Here is an 18,889-nt window from a genome sequence, read left to right on the forward strand (position 1 = left end):
GTTGGCGGGTGCCCAGAATACACACGATGTCACTTTCTGGTCTTTCTCAGGGTGATTTCTAGGGGTTACGTTTCTCAATAAGGAACTTTGGATTCACCTTGGACCCATCAAATTTTCATAGTAAGTTCTGGTAACAAAACTTCATAATCTTTCAGAAAATCCAGATAAATTTTCCATATGCTGGAAATTTCCTCACTTTTTTTCCTTTTGTTCACCAGTTTTCAGAAAAATGTACGGTTCTCTGCATTTTGCAAGCGTACCTAGTGCGGCTCTCTCTTTGTCTTACACGGACTTGTGGGCTGCTGCCGAGTTGTCATTCCCGTCACTGTTTATTTCTGCAGGCGTGACCTGCCTGGTGGGAACCACCCTGGCCTCCCCGTCCCGTGGCACGTCCCCAGTTGTGTTCGGCAGCTCCCTCGTCTGCCCACCCTGGAGCACCTTTGCTCGCCATTTACTCAGGCCCCGTGCACGGTGCAAATGGAACAAGGTCTGAACGCGCTGCGCCCGTGGCGTCCCTGTGCCTTGTGGACCCCGTGGTGGGCCATGGCCGTTCTGGAGGCCGTGCGCCTTCCGGCCACCGTGGGAGCCGCACGGCAGGAGTGCGCATCCGGGGCTTCTAGGATGGACACTAAGGGTCATCTTCTCCCGCTGTCTGCCTGGTGGTTTTGTGGCCATGACCCTGTCTTGCCAGTGGGTAATGCTCCTGACTTGTGTCCTGGCTGCCAGCCTCTTTCCTGATTCAGCCCGTCTTACACACTGATGCCAGATCGTCTGCTCTCAAGCGCGGCGCAGGGCCTAGTGTTTTTGCATTGATGGAACGTGTCCTCTCCCTGCCAGGCACCGTGTCCTCACTCAGAGTTGTCAGCCTCCACCCTGTTATCTAGAGCAGACCCTCCACAGTCCTCAGCTAGTCTTCAGGACCCTTCCTGGTCCATCCCAGTAGGGCGTCAAACCTCATTTCTTATGGCTTTCATTCATTTTACCATATCCCAAATTGAAATCCTCCAAAGCCACTGGGACCTTAATCCTACCTGCGGAAAGCCTTATGTCCATTTCCACGTGCCCCAGTCCCCCTTGGGGCTGCAGCTAAATAATCACCTCCCCATGGGAAGGCAATCTTCCCTGCAGCACTTCACCTGGATCTCTCTTAAGGCATTTGCCGATCTTGTCCTTATATTATTTCCCCTTCGATCATGTTTGGCATCCTGTGGGCAATGTCTGTATCTGACTCAACTTTGTCTTCCCATTACCAAGTGGAAGCAAGCACAGACACAAATGATTATAGCCAGAGGCTAGATGGTTTATAAGTCAGCTTATTGCGACCTAACAACACCCACAAAATCTCAGTGGCATGTTGGCCGTTGTCACTTGTGGCTTGAGGGAATCCCTGCTCTGTCCCTGAAAAAGCGCACCCCCCCCATGGGAATTAGGACCTTTGACCCTGCGCAGCCCAGAGTTAGGGGCACAGGAAACACAAGGGTCCTGTGGGTCCTGGGGGAAGAGCAAGTGGACTCAGCCCTGCTCTCGTTCCTGGTTCCCAGGGCTGTGGGTTCTCGTGTTAGGGACACAGTATCATGTAGAAGTACACATTCCCCAGGCCTGTGTGTTCTTGTGTTGGGGACATAGAACCACATAGCAGGAGTCCACGGTCTATGGAGTTGTCCTGGGCCTTGTGGGCCTAACTGTGTCCTGGTGGGTATGATGGGGCTCTGGAATGAGTGACACTTGGTCCCTTGGTGTCCCTTGGTCCACCTGTGGTCCCAGAAGCATGGCCACAGCAGTGTTTTAAAATGCATGTGATTCTCTGGAAGCCTGAGATTCTTCCCAGGAAGCCCCTGCTCTACCCTTTCTGTCACTGCCATGCCAGCACGTCCTCCAAGTCATGTATCTTCAACTTGACCTGCCGCTGAGCCCTTTGTCCCTTACTGCCACTCAGCCGGCAGCCCGCCATGTTGCCAAGCATCTGGGCTGGCCCGGTGTCCCTAGATGCACAGCATGTCGGCTGCAGGATAAAGAGGCCTTCAGGCATTGTGCCTCTTCCTTTGTGGGTGTAGGATGCAGCTTCTGCAGAATACTGGACCTCACACCTCGCCAGGTTGGCAGGTCCTGAGTCTCTGCGGGGTATCTTCCACCCGCTTGCTGGGGTCTGCTGCACGCAGCGTGATGTCATTGCTGTCCTGGCTCAGGGCAGGGTTCTGCAGGGTGTCAGATGCCTCTGGAGCATATTATGATAGCAGGCCAGAGCGCTAACAGCCCTGCAGCAAAACCACATGCAGTTCTCCTCTCACAGGAGATGTGGATGGTTTGCAGTCCTCTGTCTTCATCGGGATAGGAAAATAGGCATTTGGAGGGCAGCGTCTACATGTCACTTACCTGCGGCTGGTGGAGTTATTCTAACAGAGACTTAGGTCTGGCACTCCAGCTGTGAGCAGGGTGCCTGCTCTTTTGAGCTTAGAGTAGCCCACAGACCCTCCCCAGGGCCCCACTGACTTTGTGCAGAGGCCAGATGGCCAATTCAACAAGGCCCTTCCATGCCCTTGATCCTTAACGTAGACACATGTCTCCACTGCTTATGATGGGGTGGGGCATCAGCGTCAGCCCCATTTTACACTCACAGACCATGGAGATGAGCACTGGCTGGATCTGCAGACCCACAAGATCTATTGTGACCAGGCTTTGTCTAGGATTTTATTTATTACCTGCCCCCCTAATGTCTCTACCTTAATAAGGGACAGGACACTTTAGATCTCAGACCCTGTGTTCAGTAGGCCTTGAACTGTTGGGTATTACCTTTGCCCAGTGTATGACCACCAACTAAGGGGCAGTAGGTCTTCTTGGGTGCACATTGGGCTAATCATCACTGTGGGCACTTGCCCTGGTGTTATGGGTTCCTAATTCCTGGGGATCTGGCCATGTTTTCTGTCAGTGGCTTTTAGGTCTGAAATCTGCTCAGACCAGAGCTGGGTGAGGGGTCATGACTTTTAATAGGGTGACTTCCCTCAGCTTCCTGCTCATCCATTCCTGTTTCCTTTGAATTGGTATGTATGTATGTATGCATGCATGTATTAGGCAGGCAGTGCTCTGTTGAGGGACCATCTGTTTTGCTCCTAGGAATGCTATCTCTTGTTATCTGTTGCCACAACTCGGCCAGTTGGCCTTCCTTGCCTGGCACGCTGCCTTGTTGGTCGTTACGATAATTGCTACCCCTGACTTCTGGCAGTCACATACCATCTCCAGGCTGCTATTGCTGTGGGGCCAGGTTTAGCTGCCGAAATCAGGAGTGGCCACAAAGCTCATTATCAGTAAGTCACACTTTGTGACACAAGTCACACTCAGGACCTGCCAACCTGGCGACCAAGGGACACCAAGGGACCAAGTGTCACTCATTCCACCTCTGTCACCTCTCCTAAGAGTGGAATCATTGGGTTATCTGGTAAGTGAATGCTCAACTGCCAAAATGTTTTCCAAAATGTACTGTGTTACACTATGTCCAGCAATCTGCAAGAGACCCATTGTTCTACATCTTTGCCAAGAGTTGGTACTGTTGATCTTTTTAAAATTAAATTTTAGCCATTCCAGTAGGTATGTAGTACATCTCATTTTGGTTTTATTTTGCCTTTCTCCAGTTACCATTGATATTGAGCATCCTTTCTGGTGATTGCTGACCATTCATGTTTTCTTTTATGAATTGTCTGATTCAGTCTTCTGCCATTTTTAAAAATTGGGTTATTTGTGTTACTAAGTTGCGAGAGTTCTTTATATATTCTGGATACAAGCCCTTTGTCAGATATATGTATTGGAATATTTTCGTCCAGTTTTTTTTTTTTTTTTTTTTTTAATTTATTTGCGAGAGAGAGAATGAGAGACAGAGAGCATGAGAGGGAGGAGGGTCAGAGGGAGAAGCAGACTCCCTGCTGAGCAGGGAGCCCGATGCAGGATTCGATCCCGGGACTCCAGGATCATGACCTGAGCCAAAGGCAGTCGCTTAACCAACTGAGCCACCCAGGCGCCCTTTTCTTCCAGTTTTGTTTCATTTTTTTTTTCTCTTTTAAAAAAGATTTTATTTACTTATTTATTTGAGAGAGAGAGAGAGAGAGAGAGAATGAGCAGGGGGAGCAGCAGAGGGAGATGGATAAGCAGACTCCCCGCTGAGTAGGGAGCCTGACCCGGGGCTCCATCCGAGGACCCTGAGATCATGACCTGAGCCGAAGGCAGACACTTAACTGACTGAGACACCCAGGCACCCCTTGTTTCATTTATTTCCATGGTGTCTTTCCAAGTTTTTAATTTTGTGAAGTTCAGTGTCTTTTGGTAGATAGACATTCTTAATTTTAACATGGTCTGTGTTACCAGTCTTTTCTGTTATGATTAGTGTTTTATTCTGCCCTGTTTAAGAAATCTTTGCTTATCCCAAGGTTGTGAGGATATTCTACTATGTATTATAGAAAAGATTTGTATTATTTTGTCTTTTACATTTTAATCTTCAGTCTGTTTGGAATTGATTTCTGGGTATGTTGTGAGATAGGATACAAATTCATTTTTCTCATGAATATACAATTGATGCAGCATCTTTTACTGGAAAGACCATCCTTTGTCCACTTCAGTGCAGTGGCATTTTTGTTATAAGTCAGCTGACCATCCTTGTAAGGTCTGTTTCTAGATTGCATTTTCTTTCTCTGGTCTATTTATTTGTGATCCAGTCCCAAATTAATTACAGATTTGTAAATCAGCCAGTTTTGTTCTTCTTCATGACTGTTTTGTTGACTATGTGGGCAGTTCACATTTCCATGTAAATTTTAGAACTTTAGAAGCAGGTTGTTGGCTTCTACCCAAAAAGCCTTTTGGAATTTTAGTTAAGATTCATGGACCCATGGGACGCCTGGGTGGCTCAGTCGTTAAGCGTCTGCCTTCGGCTCAGGTCATGATCCCAGGGTCCTGGGATCAAGTCCCACATCGGGCTCCCTGCTCAGCGGGGGGTCTGCTTCTCCCTCTCCCGCTCTTCCTGCTTGTGTTCCCTCTCTCGCTGTGTCTCTCTCTGTCAAATAAATAAATAAAATCTTAAAAAAAAAAAAAAAAAGATTCATGGACCCTTTACAGCAGTGAAGCTGTCTATGAACATGGTATACCCCTCCATGTATAGGCCTTTACTTTCTCTCAGCAGTGGTCTTCATTCTGCCATGTACAGGTCTTGCACTTCTTTAGTTTGAGATTATTGGATACTTGATTTTTTTTTAAAGATTTTATTTATTTATTTGAGAGTGAGAGAGAGAGCATGAGAATTGGGAGGGTCAGAGGGAGAAGCAGACTCCCCGCTGAGCAGGGAGCCCAATGCTGAACTCGATCCTGGGACTCCAGGATCATGACCTAAGCCGAAGGCAGTTGCTCAACTGACTGAGCCACCCAGGTGCCCTGGATACTTGATTTTTTAATGTGATTATTAATGTTTTTAAAAATTTTCTAAATTTTTCGGGCACCTGGGTGGCTCAGTTGGTTAAGCAACTGCCTTCAGCTCAGGTCATGATCCTGGAGTCCCGGGATCGAATCCTGCATCGGGCTCCCTGCTCAGCAGGGAGTCTGCTTCTCCCTCTGACCCTCCTCCCTCTCATGCTCTCTGTCTCTCATTCTCTCTCTCTCAAATAAATAAATAAATAAATAAATCTTTAAAATTTTCTAAATTTTTGTTGCTAATCTACAGATACCCAATTAATTTTTATATATCACCTTGGTGTTCAGCAATTTTGCTAAATTCCCTGTTTTGTTTCTAACAGTATAGATTGTCTTAAGTTTTCTACATACATCGTCATTAACAAGTAGTGATGTTTTAATTTCTTCTCCCATTCTTACACCTTTACTTTTTCCTTGCCACACGAAGTAGTCAGGACCTCTAGTATAGTGTTAACTAGAAGCGGCAATGCAAAGCATTCTTGTCTAATTACTGTTCTCAAGGTGAAAGCATTTAATATCTCACCCCCAACTGCTATGTTGCTGGGTGAGGAAGAAGTTACAGGGAAAGACTTACTTTCCTGACGCCTGAGCAGAGTTCCCCAGAGAAGGAGTTTGTTCTGTGGGGCTCTGCCACCAGCCCGTTCTCCCATAGACAAGCTGTATGTACCTCCCCTTGTAGAGGAGCCTCACTTGGTTCTCACACTGGGTAGCTCCATCCCTGTTCAGATTAGGTGGTTCTTTCTCGTGTCATTTAGGGAGACACATATCATCTGTGTCTGTACAGGGTGGGTGTTTCAGCCTTCATTTCTTCTTTCTGCCTCAGCGTTGCCAGCCCTCTCTTCAGGTGGATATTCTCGGATTTTAGGGGTGACACCGAGGCCTCACAGGCTCTGCAGAAACACCGGGTGCCTGGAAGGTTCCACAGGAAAATTAGTTTCTTGTGTAGAAAAGCCAGGGCATGCTGCATTTTCCTAGGTGAAACGGGAAGGCTAACATGAATTATATACACATGGCTCAGCAAACGGCATGTGAGATGAGCGCCAGGATCGGATCCGAGACCCCGGTGGAAAGCCTGCCCCCTGCCCATCCTCTGATCCTGGTGATGATGGTGAAGCCAGGCATCTGCCCGTCGTGTACACTGATGATGGCTTGGCTGATCAGCTGGTGTTTGGACTGAAGGGCCACAGAGCTGAGAAATGGGACACTTCCCGGTGTGGATGCGGCCCTCTCGTGTTCTTACTTCACACGGGAAATGCGCAGTGTTCTCCCTTGTTCTGCATTTCCTTTATGGTCCTCACTCAGTGTCGGCTGTGATTTAGTGTTGAAACCTGTTCCTTGTTTTACCATCATGTACTAAAGGCCTTTAGAAGGGAAAGTGTGTAGCACATACGCAGTTTGGAACTCAGTGGAAATCACATTTGAAAGGATTTGTGTTTAGGAATTCATGATTAAGTTTTTATCACATAATGTTAAATCTGATATTTTTGGTTTGTTTTATTTCTCTTTTTGTTTTACTGAAACATTGTGTAGAGGGGCAGCGACCTGGCTCCTGGCATGTTCCCTGGTCTTCCTTACCTAAGCTTAGTGTTCTTATCCACACCGTGGCATTTGAAACTGCTCTGTGAATACAGATTCCGGGAGCATCTTGAAAACCAAGCGTCGGGACTCTGAGATGGGTGGTGAGCCGCCACCGTTGTCTGTGGGAGACGCTGTGTCCGTGCGGCGCCTTCGGGCACTGGGCTGCTGTCTGCCTGGAGAACCAGGACAGTGGCAGGACAGCGCCGTGTACGCGCCGGGGGCCGGGGTTCCCCACACGCTCCCGCCTTAGCGCCCCGGCCAGGCGCCGAGTTCCTGTGGCGGGGCCCTCCTGCCCCTGGGCCCACCCTCGCCCCGAGCTGCACTCGTGGTGTTTGTGTCTGCAGCACACCCACCCCCTCATTTTGCTCCCTGTTTTGAAGAACCGTTGAGGAAGGACGGGAGGAAATCGATTTTGAGGAAAATTAAATTTTCTTCTGAAGCGGAATGATGGCTGCGCCACGGGAGGCAGGGGTCAGGCGGCTGCTGGTGGGGAGCTGTAGCTGTTCTCGCGAGCTCCAGGTCGGTGCCCCTCGCTCTGCCGGCTCTCGGCGGCCCGCGGTGCTCAGTGTTTTAAAGAGCGGGTGTGCCCTGCCCCTGCGCCTGGGGGCTGTGCTGTGCTGTCTGGATTGGGGCCACGTACCACGCTCTGTTGACATTGCCCTCTGTTGCTCAGCTTCAGACAGCAAAGTCCTGACGTGCGCAGCCGTGTGGAGGATGCCGAAGGAGCTGGAGCCGGGCAGCCACGAGTCCCCCGACGATTCGTCCAGCACCGCGCACAGCCTGGAGCTGCTCTGTCACCTGGACCACACCGCCCACGGCAGCACAGCCTGGTAGGGCTCTGCATGTTTCAGACGCCACGGCGAGCCTGGAGGCTCGAGCGCGCGGGCGCACACTCCTGTTCCTGGGCGCGCGGCTCACGCTCGGAGCCCTGCTTTCTTGTGAAAAGATCGTATAGATGGCTGGCTTTCTCTCTCTCTCTCTCTCTCTCCCCCACTTCCTTCCTTCCTTTCCTGTTTCTCAGTCTCAGTTCTTCTCCAGATTAGATACAGCACGGAAACTCTGTTGCCGTGAAGGAGCCTGTGTGCGGGTGTCCTTTCCATCTAAATCTGTGCTGCCAGGTCCCTGCCAGGACGAGGGTGAAGTTGGTGCTGGAGAGCACTTAAATGTCCTGTTGCTCTTTAGCTTCGTAAATACACTTCCATTCAGCAATCTTAAGTGTAAATTGATTGATTTCTTACTTTAGGCTGAAGGCTTGTAGTTTCTTCTTTTGTAGACTGAGTAAGGATGTGCTGTGTGCACACCGTGTCGTTCCCCGAGCCCTGCACATCTTTATCCTTGCGTGTGTCTCCTCCGCATGTCGTGTGCCAGGGGATGGAGATGCCACCAGCGCCCATCAGGGCTGCCTGGCCCGTCGCTGCCCACGTGTTGTGGCCGAGGCTTGGCGGCACTCACCTCCATACCCGGTGGGAGCCTCCTCAGAGCACTGAAGCCTCGGCACATTCAAAAGGCTGTGCTTTCTAGAAGGGACTGTGGGAGCATAATGTTGGTATGGGTGTTTATAACAGTAATTATTGTTTTACTTAGTGTAGTAACACTTCCGTGTGTGCACACAAGTGTGCATATGTGAGAAAGAGCTCTAGCCTCTGTATACCCACTTCTGTTTGGGCCAGATATACCAATTAAATAAGTTTAATCCAACACGTATTTATTAAGCACCTGCTGCATGCACCTGCCAGACTCCAGGGATGCCAGTGTGATGGGTCAGGGACCCGGCCTCAAGGAGTCATGCGTGATCTCCCAGGGGAGACCCCCAGGGTAAAGATCTGAGTGACACCGGGCAGGCTGTGGCATGCACTGCGATCATTAGGAACTCCGTGCCATGGGCCCCCCGAGGAAAGAGTTATTCGTTTTTACCAGTGGAATCGAAGAGGGATTTGCTTAGGAACGACGTGTGGAGCTGGGACCAATGCAGTCTCCGTGGCAGCAGCGGGTCTTGGAGTGGCAAAGGGAGCAGAGCTGTGGGTCGGCACCATCTGTGGCCCTGGAAGGCCTTTGTGCGCTCGTTTGCGGGCGGTGTGTTTTCATGGGTGCCAGGCTGCTGTTCTCCACACGGAGGTGTCAGACCCTGTCTGCAGGAAGAGGAGACGCACAGCAGCCCTGCATCTCATGAGGGGTTGCGAGAGTGCAGAGCGAGCCTGGAACGTGTGCAGACAGACGCACACGTGTGCACGAGTGCAGTATGTACGTAAGTGCCAGGAGATAGACTGGCACGGGGGGAGCAGGGAAGACACAGTGCAGACCAGCAGCAACTTTGGGGAGGTCAGATGGCATCAGTGACTTTGATGAGTGCACAGATGGGCTGAGCTCAGAGGAGCAGCAGAGGGGCTGCTGGTCCACTTCCCCAGCTCCCACCTGGGTTCAGATACTCCATCCGGTGTTCCATCAGAGGAGTGGTCACCTCTGTCTACATGTGCTTGTCAGAAAATGAATGTCCGTGAAATGTTCAGTCTGGGTCACACCCCCATGATCACAATCCTATCATCACAACCCGGTGATCACACACTCAGTGATCATACCCGTGATCGCACCCCCGTGATCACAATGCCATTATCACACCCCCAGTGATCACACACTCGGTGATCACACCCATGATCATATTCCTATCATCACACCCCTGGTGATCACACCCCCGGAATCATATTCCTATCATCACACGCCCAGTGATCACATACTTGGTGATCACACCCCCTGTGATCGCACCCCCGTCATCATAATCCTGTCATCACACCCCCAGTGATCACACCCCCAGAATCATATTCCTATCATCACACCCCCGGTGATCACACCCTCAGTGATCACACCCCAGTGATCACACCCATGATCACACCCCTGTGATCACAATCCTATCATCACACCCCCAGTGATCACACACTCGGTGATCACACCCCTGTGATCACAATCCTATCATCACACCCCTGGTGATCACACACTCGGTGATCACACCCATGATTGCACCCCCATGATCATATTCCTATCCTTACACCCCCGGTGATCAGACACTTGGTGATCACACCCATGAGCATATTCCTATCACACCCCTGGTGATCATACCCCTGTGATCGCACCCCTGTAATCACAATCCTATCATCACACTCTTGGTGATCACACCCCCAGTGATCACACCCCCGTAATCCTATTCTTATCATCACACACTCAGTGATCACACCCCAGTGATCACACCCATGATCGCACCCCCGTGATCATATTCCTATCATCACTTCCTCGGTGATCACACCTCTGGAATCATATTCCTATCATCACACCCCCAGTAATCATACATTTGGTGATCACACACCAGTGATCATAACCCTAGTGACCACATGCTCCGTGATCACACCCATGATCACTCCCCCATAATCATATTCCTATCATCACACCCCTGGTGATCACACGCTCTGTGATTGCACCCCTGTGACCATACCCATCATCACTCCCCTGTAATCATATTCCTATCATCATACCCCTGCTATCACACTTGGTGGTCATACACCAGTGATCACACCCCTGGTGATCACATGCTCTGTGATTGCACCACTGTGATTGCACCCCCATGATCACACCCATGATTGCACGCACAGGGTCACGCCACTGATCATATTCCTATCATCATACCTCCAGTACTCACACCACTGGTGATCACACCCCCTGTGATGGCATACCCCCTGTGATTGCACCCCCCGTGATCGCAGCCCCCCATGATCAAACCCCCGTGATCACACCGCCATGATTGCACCCCCTTGATCTCACCCCTTTGATTGCATCCCCTGATCACACCCCTGTGATCACACCCCCATGATCGCACCCCCCTGTATCACATCCCCATGATCACACCCCCATGATCTCATCCCCGTGTTTGCACCCCCCCGCCGTGATCATACCCCCGTGATTGCACTCCCCTGATCTCACCCCCATGATCGGATCCCTCCCTGTGATTGCACCCCCATGATCACACCCCCATGATCGTACCCCCCGTATCATATCCCTGTGATTGCATCCCTGTGATCACACCCCCCCATGATCACAGCCCTGTGATCGCATCCCCATGATCACACCCCCATGATTGCACCCCCCGTGATAGCACCCCTGTGATCACCCCCCAGTGATCACACTCCTGTCATTGCACCCCCATGATCATACTCCATGATCACAACCCCATGATCGCACTCCCCCCATGATCACACTCCTGTGATCACACCCCTGTGGTCACACCCGTGATCACATCCCTGTGATCTCACCCTCCCATGATCGCACCCCTGTGATCACACCCGTGATCGCATCCCCTCAGTGATCACACCCCTGTGATTACACCCCTGTGATCAAGCCCCGTGGTCACACCTCCGTGATTGCACCCCTGTGATCACATTCCTTTAATCACACTCCATGATCACACCCCCTGTAATTACACCCCTATTTATGAAAGGGGAACTTCTTAGGAAGTAATTGTTGATACATAAACACATCCAGAGAAATGGTCTTCCTCAAATTCACGTTGGAAGGCTGCCCTCTTCTGAATTTGCTGCCATTGTTCCAAGCATTTCTTGAATTCCTTTTGTTATCACTTATGTCACTATATGTGTTTGTTGACCTTTTCGCCTTGAAGTGGCTGTGATCCACCTGCAGCTATAGGAACAATACAGACAGATCCCATGTGCTCGTCCCCCCATCTCCCCTGGTGGTGACATTGCATAATCCCTCTGCACAGTCACCACTGGGGATGTGGTGTTGATAGGACCCACCGCGTGTGCACACTGAGTTCTCTGCCATGTCATCACGTGTGTCTCTTGAGGTGCAGCCGGCACCGTAGTCAACATACAGAACCGGGAGCCCTTCTGCTGCCTGTTTATGGCCTTAGCCCACTGCTCCCCATGCGCCATCCTTAATCCCCGGCAAGCACCAGTCTGTGCTCCTTCTGTAGATTTGTCATTTTGAGAAGGTTCTATGAATGGAATCGTCCACTCTGGAAGCTTTGATCGTGGCTTTGTGCACGCACTGTGATTCCCTGGGGGGTCCTTCCTGTTGTCACCTGTGTCTGTCAGTGGCTCCGCCCCTTTATTCTGAGTGGTAGTCCGTGGGACCGTGGTTTCTGTGACCATTCACCTATGAAGGACAGCTGGGTTTCCACCGGGATTTGGACATCCTGATAAAGCTGCTCTGAACAGGAATGGACAGGTGCTCACGTGAACATAGGTCTTCATCTCTCGCAGCCGAATGCCCTTGAGTGCAGTTCGTGGGGTACCTGTAGGTGAGTGTTTTGTACAAACTGTTGGAGCAACATGTGAGGCCCAGTCTCTGCATCCTCGCTGGCCTTTGGGGTTGTCATGCATGGTTTTTTTAAGTGTCTTTTTTTTTTTTTTTTTTTTTAAGATTTTATTTATTTATTTGACACCGAGCATGGAGCCTAACGCAGGACTTGATCCCAGGACCCCAGGATCATGACCTGAGCCGAAGGCAGACACTCAATGACTGAGCCACCCAGGTGCCCCTTTTAATGATGTCTTATTATCTGATAGGGAATTTGGCTTTTGGAAATTTAAGTCTGGTGAATACATGAACGTGAAGGTGCTGTTTGGGGTCAAACATGGGGCAACTGGTAGTTTTGTTTGCTTGCTTTCCTTTTTGGTTTATTTATTTATTTATTTATTTATTTATTTATTTATTTATTTATTTATTTATTTATTTATTTAAAAGATTTTATTTATTTATTTGAGAGAGCGAGAATGAGAGACAGAGAGCATGAGAGGGGGGAGGGTCAGAGGGAGAAGCAGACTCCCCGCCGAGCAGGGAGCCCGATGCGGGACTCGATCCCGGGACTCCAGGATCATGACCTGAGCCGAAGGCAGTCGCTTAACCAACTGAGCCACCCAGGCACCCTCCTTTTTGGTTTATTAAGTTGGGGCTGAAGCAGTCCCAGGAGAGGGCCTCCTGGACACGTCCTGGGCATAGGCCCTGCTGCTGGCCGTAAGGGAGCTTCTTGGAATAGCACACAGTCCACAGTCTGCAGGGTTGCTGCTGCGCCCTATAGGGCACTGTGTGGGCTCCTGTCCTCAGGGCCACTCAGCTTCTACTTGCTCTGGAGCAACTGGGCCCCAGCATAGGTGGCCCCACACCCCCATCCCAGCCCTCTAACGCGCAGCGGGTGGGCAGTGCCCGGCAGGCCCACCTGCCATTGAAGATTCTAGCAGGCCTTGTGACCAGGTGTGTTTGGTTCGAGCTCCCACCCATGGAGGTAGATGGAATGCTGGCCTGGGGGGCAGCGGGCCCTGTCTCTTGTGCTCACCTGCCCCGGGGCTGCGTAAGTTGCTGGAACGTCACCCCTTTCTCTCAATTGCAAATGAAGATTCCTGAAAGGGAGGAAACTCTTCACAGTTGTTACCATGGCTCCGTGGCAGGATCTTTGTGGAAGTGTGGCACCTCCATACTTGTTAGGATACATGATACAAACAAGCCAACAATCCAGTCTCTTCCTAATTTTCTCAGATCCACATTGTTGGGCTGCAGATCCCAAGTTGAGCCTAGAGGGCCCGCCCCGTAGTTTCTGGTGTGGATTAACGAGTTGTCCTCGTGGTTCAGTATCCTCTCTTCGGAGAGGGCCTCTTCTAAAAGAATCTCTCTTCCACCCCCACCCACATCTTCCTGTCCTTGCACCCAGCTTTATCTTGTGTAAAGGCATGACCACGCCTGGCACTCTGCCATGTGCGTTCACGCCGCCATCCCTGAACCTCCTCGGGGCAGGGGCCTTGTCCAGCAGCAGGTGTGTCCTCAGCACCGAGGACATTGCCAGCCACAGCATTCTGCTGTGTGAGGGACCCCGACCCTGAGCCCTTCTGAGGTCCTAGGCGCTGCCTCCTGCCCACACGACTCTCTAAAGTAGGGACCATGGCGGAGAAGGTGACTGCATCCAGCCTTTCCTACTCAGTGCAGTTTCTGGGATTCAGAGCCAGGCAGACCGACTCCAGGACACCACATACTGCCCAGAACTGCCTCCCTGCTGAATGAATGAACAAAAGGAGCCACTTGTGGTCGTCACACTGTGATTTGGAAGTTGTTTCTGTTGCTGGGAGTATAAATACATCTTCATCAGAATGAGTTTTGAGAATGTTCACACATCTTCTAGCTAGTCCTTTATAGATGACAAATATAAATAAATTATGCGTTCTAGGGGAGTTCCTCATACGCAGATAACAAAGCCACCTTCTTTTCTCGCCTACTTTCTTCCCTTCCGCTATGGTCTGCCCCTGCGGTCAGCGTGTGGGGAGTGTGGGAGCAACAACCCCTGGGTCTGTAGGTACTTGACGCCGTCCCCGTGGGCACGTGCCTCCTTCCCTCCCGTGTGATGGGGTGGTTATGTGGGGTCTCTGGTGAGCGTTCCCGCTCTGCGCTCGTTAGGTGCTGTCGTGTGTCTCATCTCACACTGAGTGGCATGCACCTCTTTCTCAGTGACTCAGACAGTAACTCCCAGCCCTTCCACTCTCCCTGTCGCTCAGAGGAAGTGTCCCCAGGCTGAGGTCAGTGCAGCCCACAGCCGGCTGCGTGCAGGGCGGTTGGACCAGACCCTTGGGGCTGCTTTTACCAAATGGTGATGTTTTCCCCATCTTCAGGGTATCTCGCCCCATTGTATTTCAGGCTGTGTGTGTTAGCTGCCTTGTATTTTTCTGGAGCGGGATGAGACCTACGTAACTAAAGTTAATAAAAACCCACCTTATTGTGGTAAAGAAATGAGTTAAAAGAGTGAAGCCCTGTGCCATGCATGTTGTTGGCCCTTTTTTCATTGTCTGGGGTAGGTAAGGGGGGGCGCTCTTCACATCTCCCCCTGTGCTATGTGGTTATTCTTCCGTGAGGCGGCGACTGGACCGGCAGCTCGGGGCCTTCGTTAGTGTATACAGTGTGGATGTCAGCAGTGAAGTGACTGCAGACCCAGCACGTCCTCTGGGGCGTTGGGTCCCACACCGTCCCCTGTCCTGTTCACACCAGCGTCTTTGGGAGCCCTGGCAAAGCCCTGGGGGGAAGGCTTTCCTGTGTGTGGGCCTGCTGGGCTGTTGTGAGCTGGCGTCCGCCCTGCAACGTCGTCGCTGTTGGTTCGGGGCCGATGAGCCACACAGGTAATTCCGTGCTTCTCCACCTCCTCTCGGTCATGAAGAGCCCCCCACCCGCCCCGCTGCTGAGGAGTTCAGCATCCTCGCCATGGATTGACGCTCCCTGCCTGTGAGTGGAAGCCAAGTCAAAGCAGCAGAAAGTCTGGTGTACTCTTGGCGTGCTCCATCTCTCAAGTTGGTGCGTCTGGAGTAGTCATACCGTCACCTGGTTTCACGGACAACGGAAATCTCCTTTAAAGGAGAACTCAACTTAGCAACCAGCACTTTCCAGGGTTGGCCGGGACACGAATGGCAGTGACTGCAGCCCCCAGAGTCCCGCCCCAGATGGGACAGAGCGTCAGTCACTGCACTGCCGCTCGCTGACCCCTCCACTTCCAGAGCCAGCTTCCTGCCGAGTGCGGGTGGAAGTGAGTGTCACACGGGAACACGAGGCAGGCTGAGCCCGGCGGGCGTGCGCGCTCCTGGCAGGGGGAGGAGGGGGGCGCGAACCGCGGTGTGGAGTCGGGGGAGGAAGCAGAGGAAGAGCAGTGTGTGTGAGGCCGCTGATTCTTGAGGGAGTTTGGCCGGAAAAGAAGGGATTCGGCCTCGTCTCTCTTTTCCTGTTTATTTTTTAGTTCAACGCGATATAACAGTGGAAAAAAGTTCAGAAGCTGTCTTTGGGGATAAGTAAGAAAGTATGTTTGACGTTCAGAGATCTTACGACAGTTTTAAAGCCAACGGTGATGGCGAATTCTCAGTGATCATGCTTTATGATTGCAGATTTCCTAAGATTTGTGTCCTTGCTTTCTGGGTTTACCCAGCCGAGGTGTGTCCTGAGTTATAGGTTGCTTCCCTGGTTCCTGCCTCACTATTAACGTCTGTTAGCTTTTAAAGAGGCCCAGAATGAGGCCCGCATCCCTTCTTCTGTGTAGGAAAAGAACAGTCTTACGGTATTCTAGGGTAACATGAAGATGCCTTCCTCTCTCAAGTTTGTTCAAGTGTCCACCATACACTGAGGATGGTTGTCCCGTGTCTGGACTCTCTCGCCCCCTCTGATGCCGTTTAGATGCCGTGTTAGGGATGTGGTGAAAACGAGCAAAGCACGATGTGCAGATGCACAGCTCACTGGAAGCTCACTATGCAGAAGTCCGGAATGCAGTGCACCAAGTATAGTTACGTACATTACGAGATAAATTCATATCCTTTCTACGCTTTCAGTCCGTTTCTGTGAATATGTGGTTCATGGTGTGGTTCATGTGACCCTCTTACAAACCGGCCAGTGTCTCCCAGAACGTACCCAGAAGGCACCAGTGTTTCCAAGGGACAAGTTTAGAGGAAGGTAGTATTTAGTTCTATTGTGATTGTTTAAACGTGAGTTTTGAATAATTTTAAAAGCTCAAACCTGAAGGTGCACTAACTCCATGCATAAGAATTTTAAACATTTCCTACTGTTTGAAAAATGGGGTGGGGGAGGAAGAAAGAAAAGTAGATCAAAAAGAAGAGGAAACGCCCAAACCACTATTTGGAATTTGGGTAGACAGTTTTATTTCCAAATGTACTTTTATTTATTTATTTATTTATTTGAAGAGTTTATTTGTTTGAAATAGAGAACGAGAGAGAAAGAGGGCATAAGAGGTGGGGAGAGGCAGAGGGAGAAGCAGACGCCCTGTGGAGCAGGGAGCCCGATGGACGCAGGACTCCATGTCAGGACCCTGGGATCATGACCTGAGCCGAAGGCAGACGCTTAACGACCGAGCCACCCAGGTGTCCCCAAATGTACTTTTATTTAAAAGTTAACTTGGAACTTCCTGGGAAGACCCGGGGCACAGGGGTTTGGGTTTGCTGTTGCTTGAGCACCAGGTAGGGGGCAGCATCCCAGTGCTGTCAGGCTTGTGCTCCTTTCCAAGTCCTAGGAGGAGATGTGTGGTGGGAGCGCTGGCCACTGTGGGCCAGTGTTGGGTGGCCTTGGAGGGACAGACCTGTGAACTCTGGGGTGAGTTAGGTAGGCCTTTGGGGCTGGCAAGAATCCATTCGCAGAGGGTGCTCAGAGTCCCAGCTGTGCCCTGCGCCTCTCTCTGGGGTAGAAGGAGGGCACAGTGGTGATCTGGCACAGAGCCGTTCTCAGGGAGGGCCAGGCAGTGTGTCCACCCACGTCTACCCCAAGGTGGAGCGTGCAGACCTCGAGCATTTCCGTTGGGGGAGGCTTCTCAGCAGTGCAGAGCTAGGTGATTAGTGCTTGTGTTTTCCAGTCTCTACACTCAATAAATGGGCCCCTTTCCATTTCTGGGTCCTCAGCATCGGAGTGCTTGTTTCTGTTGAGCCCTGCACATACAGCTTGGGGCACTGACTTCAACTATTAACAAGCCTCCACAAGAAAGAGGAGCATCTGAGAAGAAAAACACCCTCTCCCTCACGCCCAGCCTGTTCTTGCCTTTCGCTCTGGGTCTGACTGAAACCGTATTATTTAGCTGATGAACCTGAAGTCTCTTCAGGTGAGGGATGTCAGAATAAGCAGTCTCTTCATACCCAAGTCACCCCATGCCAGAGGCATGAGCTTGCACACCAGGGTGCCAGGCTGCACACGGACGCAACTCTGCCCCCGGAAGTCCCCGGGCGCACGGCCACCAAGAACCCATATGGCCCCAGAGCTGGGCGAAGTGTGCTTCTTGACTTGGTGGTCTGACTCCTGAACTCTCCTTTCCCTGATCTCTGCAGCACCCATGAAAAGTGGTTTCCAACAAGAAGAAATTAGCCAGATTACCAAATCTCTGTTTGAAAAGAGATGCATAAGCTGGGGAACTCATGTACTGTATTGTTTTAAAGGGTTTTTCAAAATTTTACTTGTAACCAGTGACTTAATAGACAAGTTTCCTTCTTAAGGTTTATCCTTTTCCATAAAGTAATAAACCTGATGAGTTGTCGAATGCAGTGGGAGTTAAGAGTCTTCACATGGCCGTTCCTTGTGGATTAAAGTCTGTCTTCCAGCCGCGTGGGGTTTTTTCCTTGTATATACCACGTCCTGGGGGGCAGCCTTTCATGGCACCCCACTTCCCACCCCCAGCGGCCACACAGAATAGGTGAGGCATGGAAAACCTGTGGATTTAAATTATTAAATTTATGTTGAGGTTGTTTTAAGAATTTCTAGTGTCCTTTGAGCTGTCCTCACCCCAGGTACCAGAATCCAGAGTGTGAATCATTCATTTGGAGTCACTGATCTGAAGAAGAGAGGCATGTATTTTGTTTGATCAGCATGAAACCTGCCAAATTAGAACCATCATTCCTGCCATCATGGTCCTTGTTAACTGCTTCACAGAAGTTTAGATTTTTTATTTGGGTTTATTTACAGAAACAGCCCTTTTCTTGTGTTTTCCCCTCAGTGATTGTGAAGGGATATTGCACACTTATATTAGGTATATGCTATTTTGTTCTCGACTTGTTAATGTAATTTTATGTCCTCTCAAATTCACTGGCAGTGTGATAAAGCAGAAAAATGGATGATTTTATGAACAGAGAAATAAACGTCTCAGTTTGGAGTAGCAAGTATGGCAGAAATTCTAGGTTATTTTCTTATGTTTATGGCCCCAGTTTCATGGTGATGATCCATGATAAAATGGAATTTCTCTTTATTGCACTTCGCGTGCTCCAGTTATCCCACGGTGTGTGTCATTAGGCACAAACACTGATGATTTTGGGGATTGCACCCCATACACCAACAACAGGTATTTTCTGCTGCA

At 50.5% G+C, this 18,889-nt stretch overlaps 1 protein-coding gene across 7 annotated transcripts in view; it reads left to right on the forward strand.

Annotated features, from left to right (window-relative positions):
* EIPR1 (EARP complex and GARP complex interacting protein 1) overlaps positions 1-18,889 on the forward strand; it is a 126,309-nt gene that overhangs the window by 78,117 nt on the left and 29,303 nt on the right. For 5 of the 7 annotated variants that reach the window (XR_010405412.1, XM_064571881.1, XM_064571880.1 and 2 more), the window contains one exon: positions 7,697-7,853. The exons of the other annotated variants lie outside the window; for them this stretch is intronic. Coding sequence is in view for 4 of the 5 variants with exons in the window: in XM_064571881.1 (XP_064427951.1) it covers positions 7,697-7,853 (157 nt within the window). In the remaining variant the exon portion in view is untranslated. The remainder of the gene's footprint in view (positions 1-7,696; positions 7,854-18,889) is intronic. 7 annotated transcript variants of the gene reach the window in all.

This window comes from Mirounga angustirostris, unplaced genomic scaffold (genome assembly GCF_029215605.1).
Source record: "Mirounga angustirostris isolate CCGP_5_RB_7025 unplaced genomic scaffold, mMirAng1.0.hap1 SCAF_10, whole genome shotgun sequence".
Taxonomy (NCBI): Eukaryota; Metazoa; Chordata; class Mammalia; order Carnivora; family Phocidae; genus Mirounga; species Mirounga angustirostris.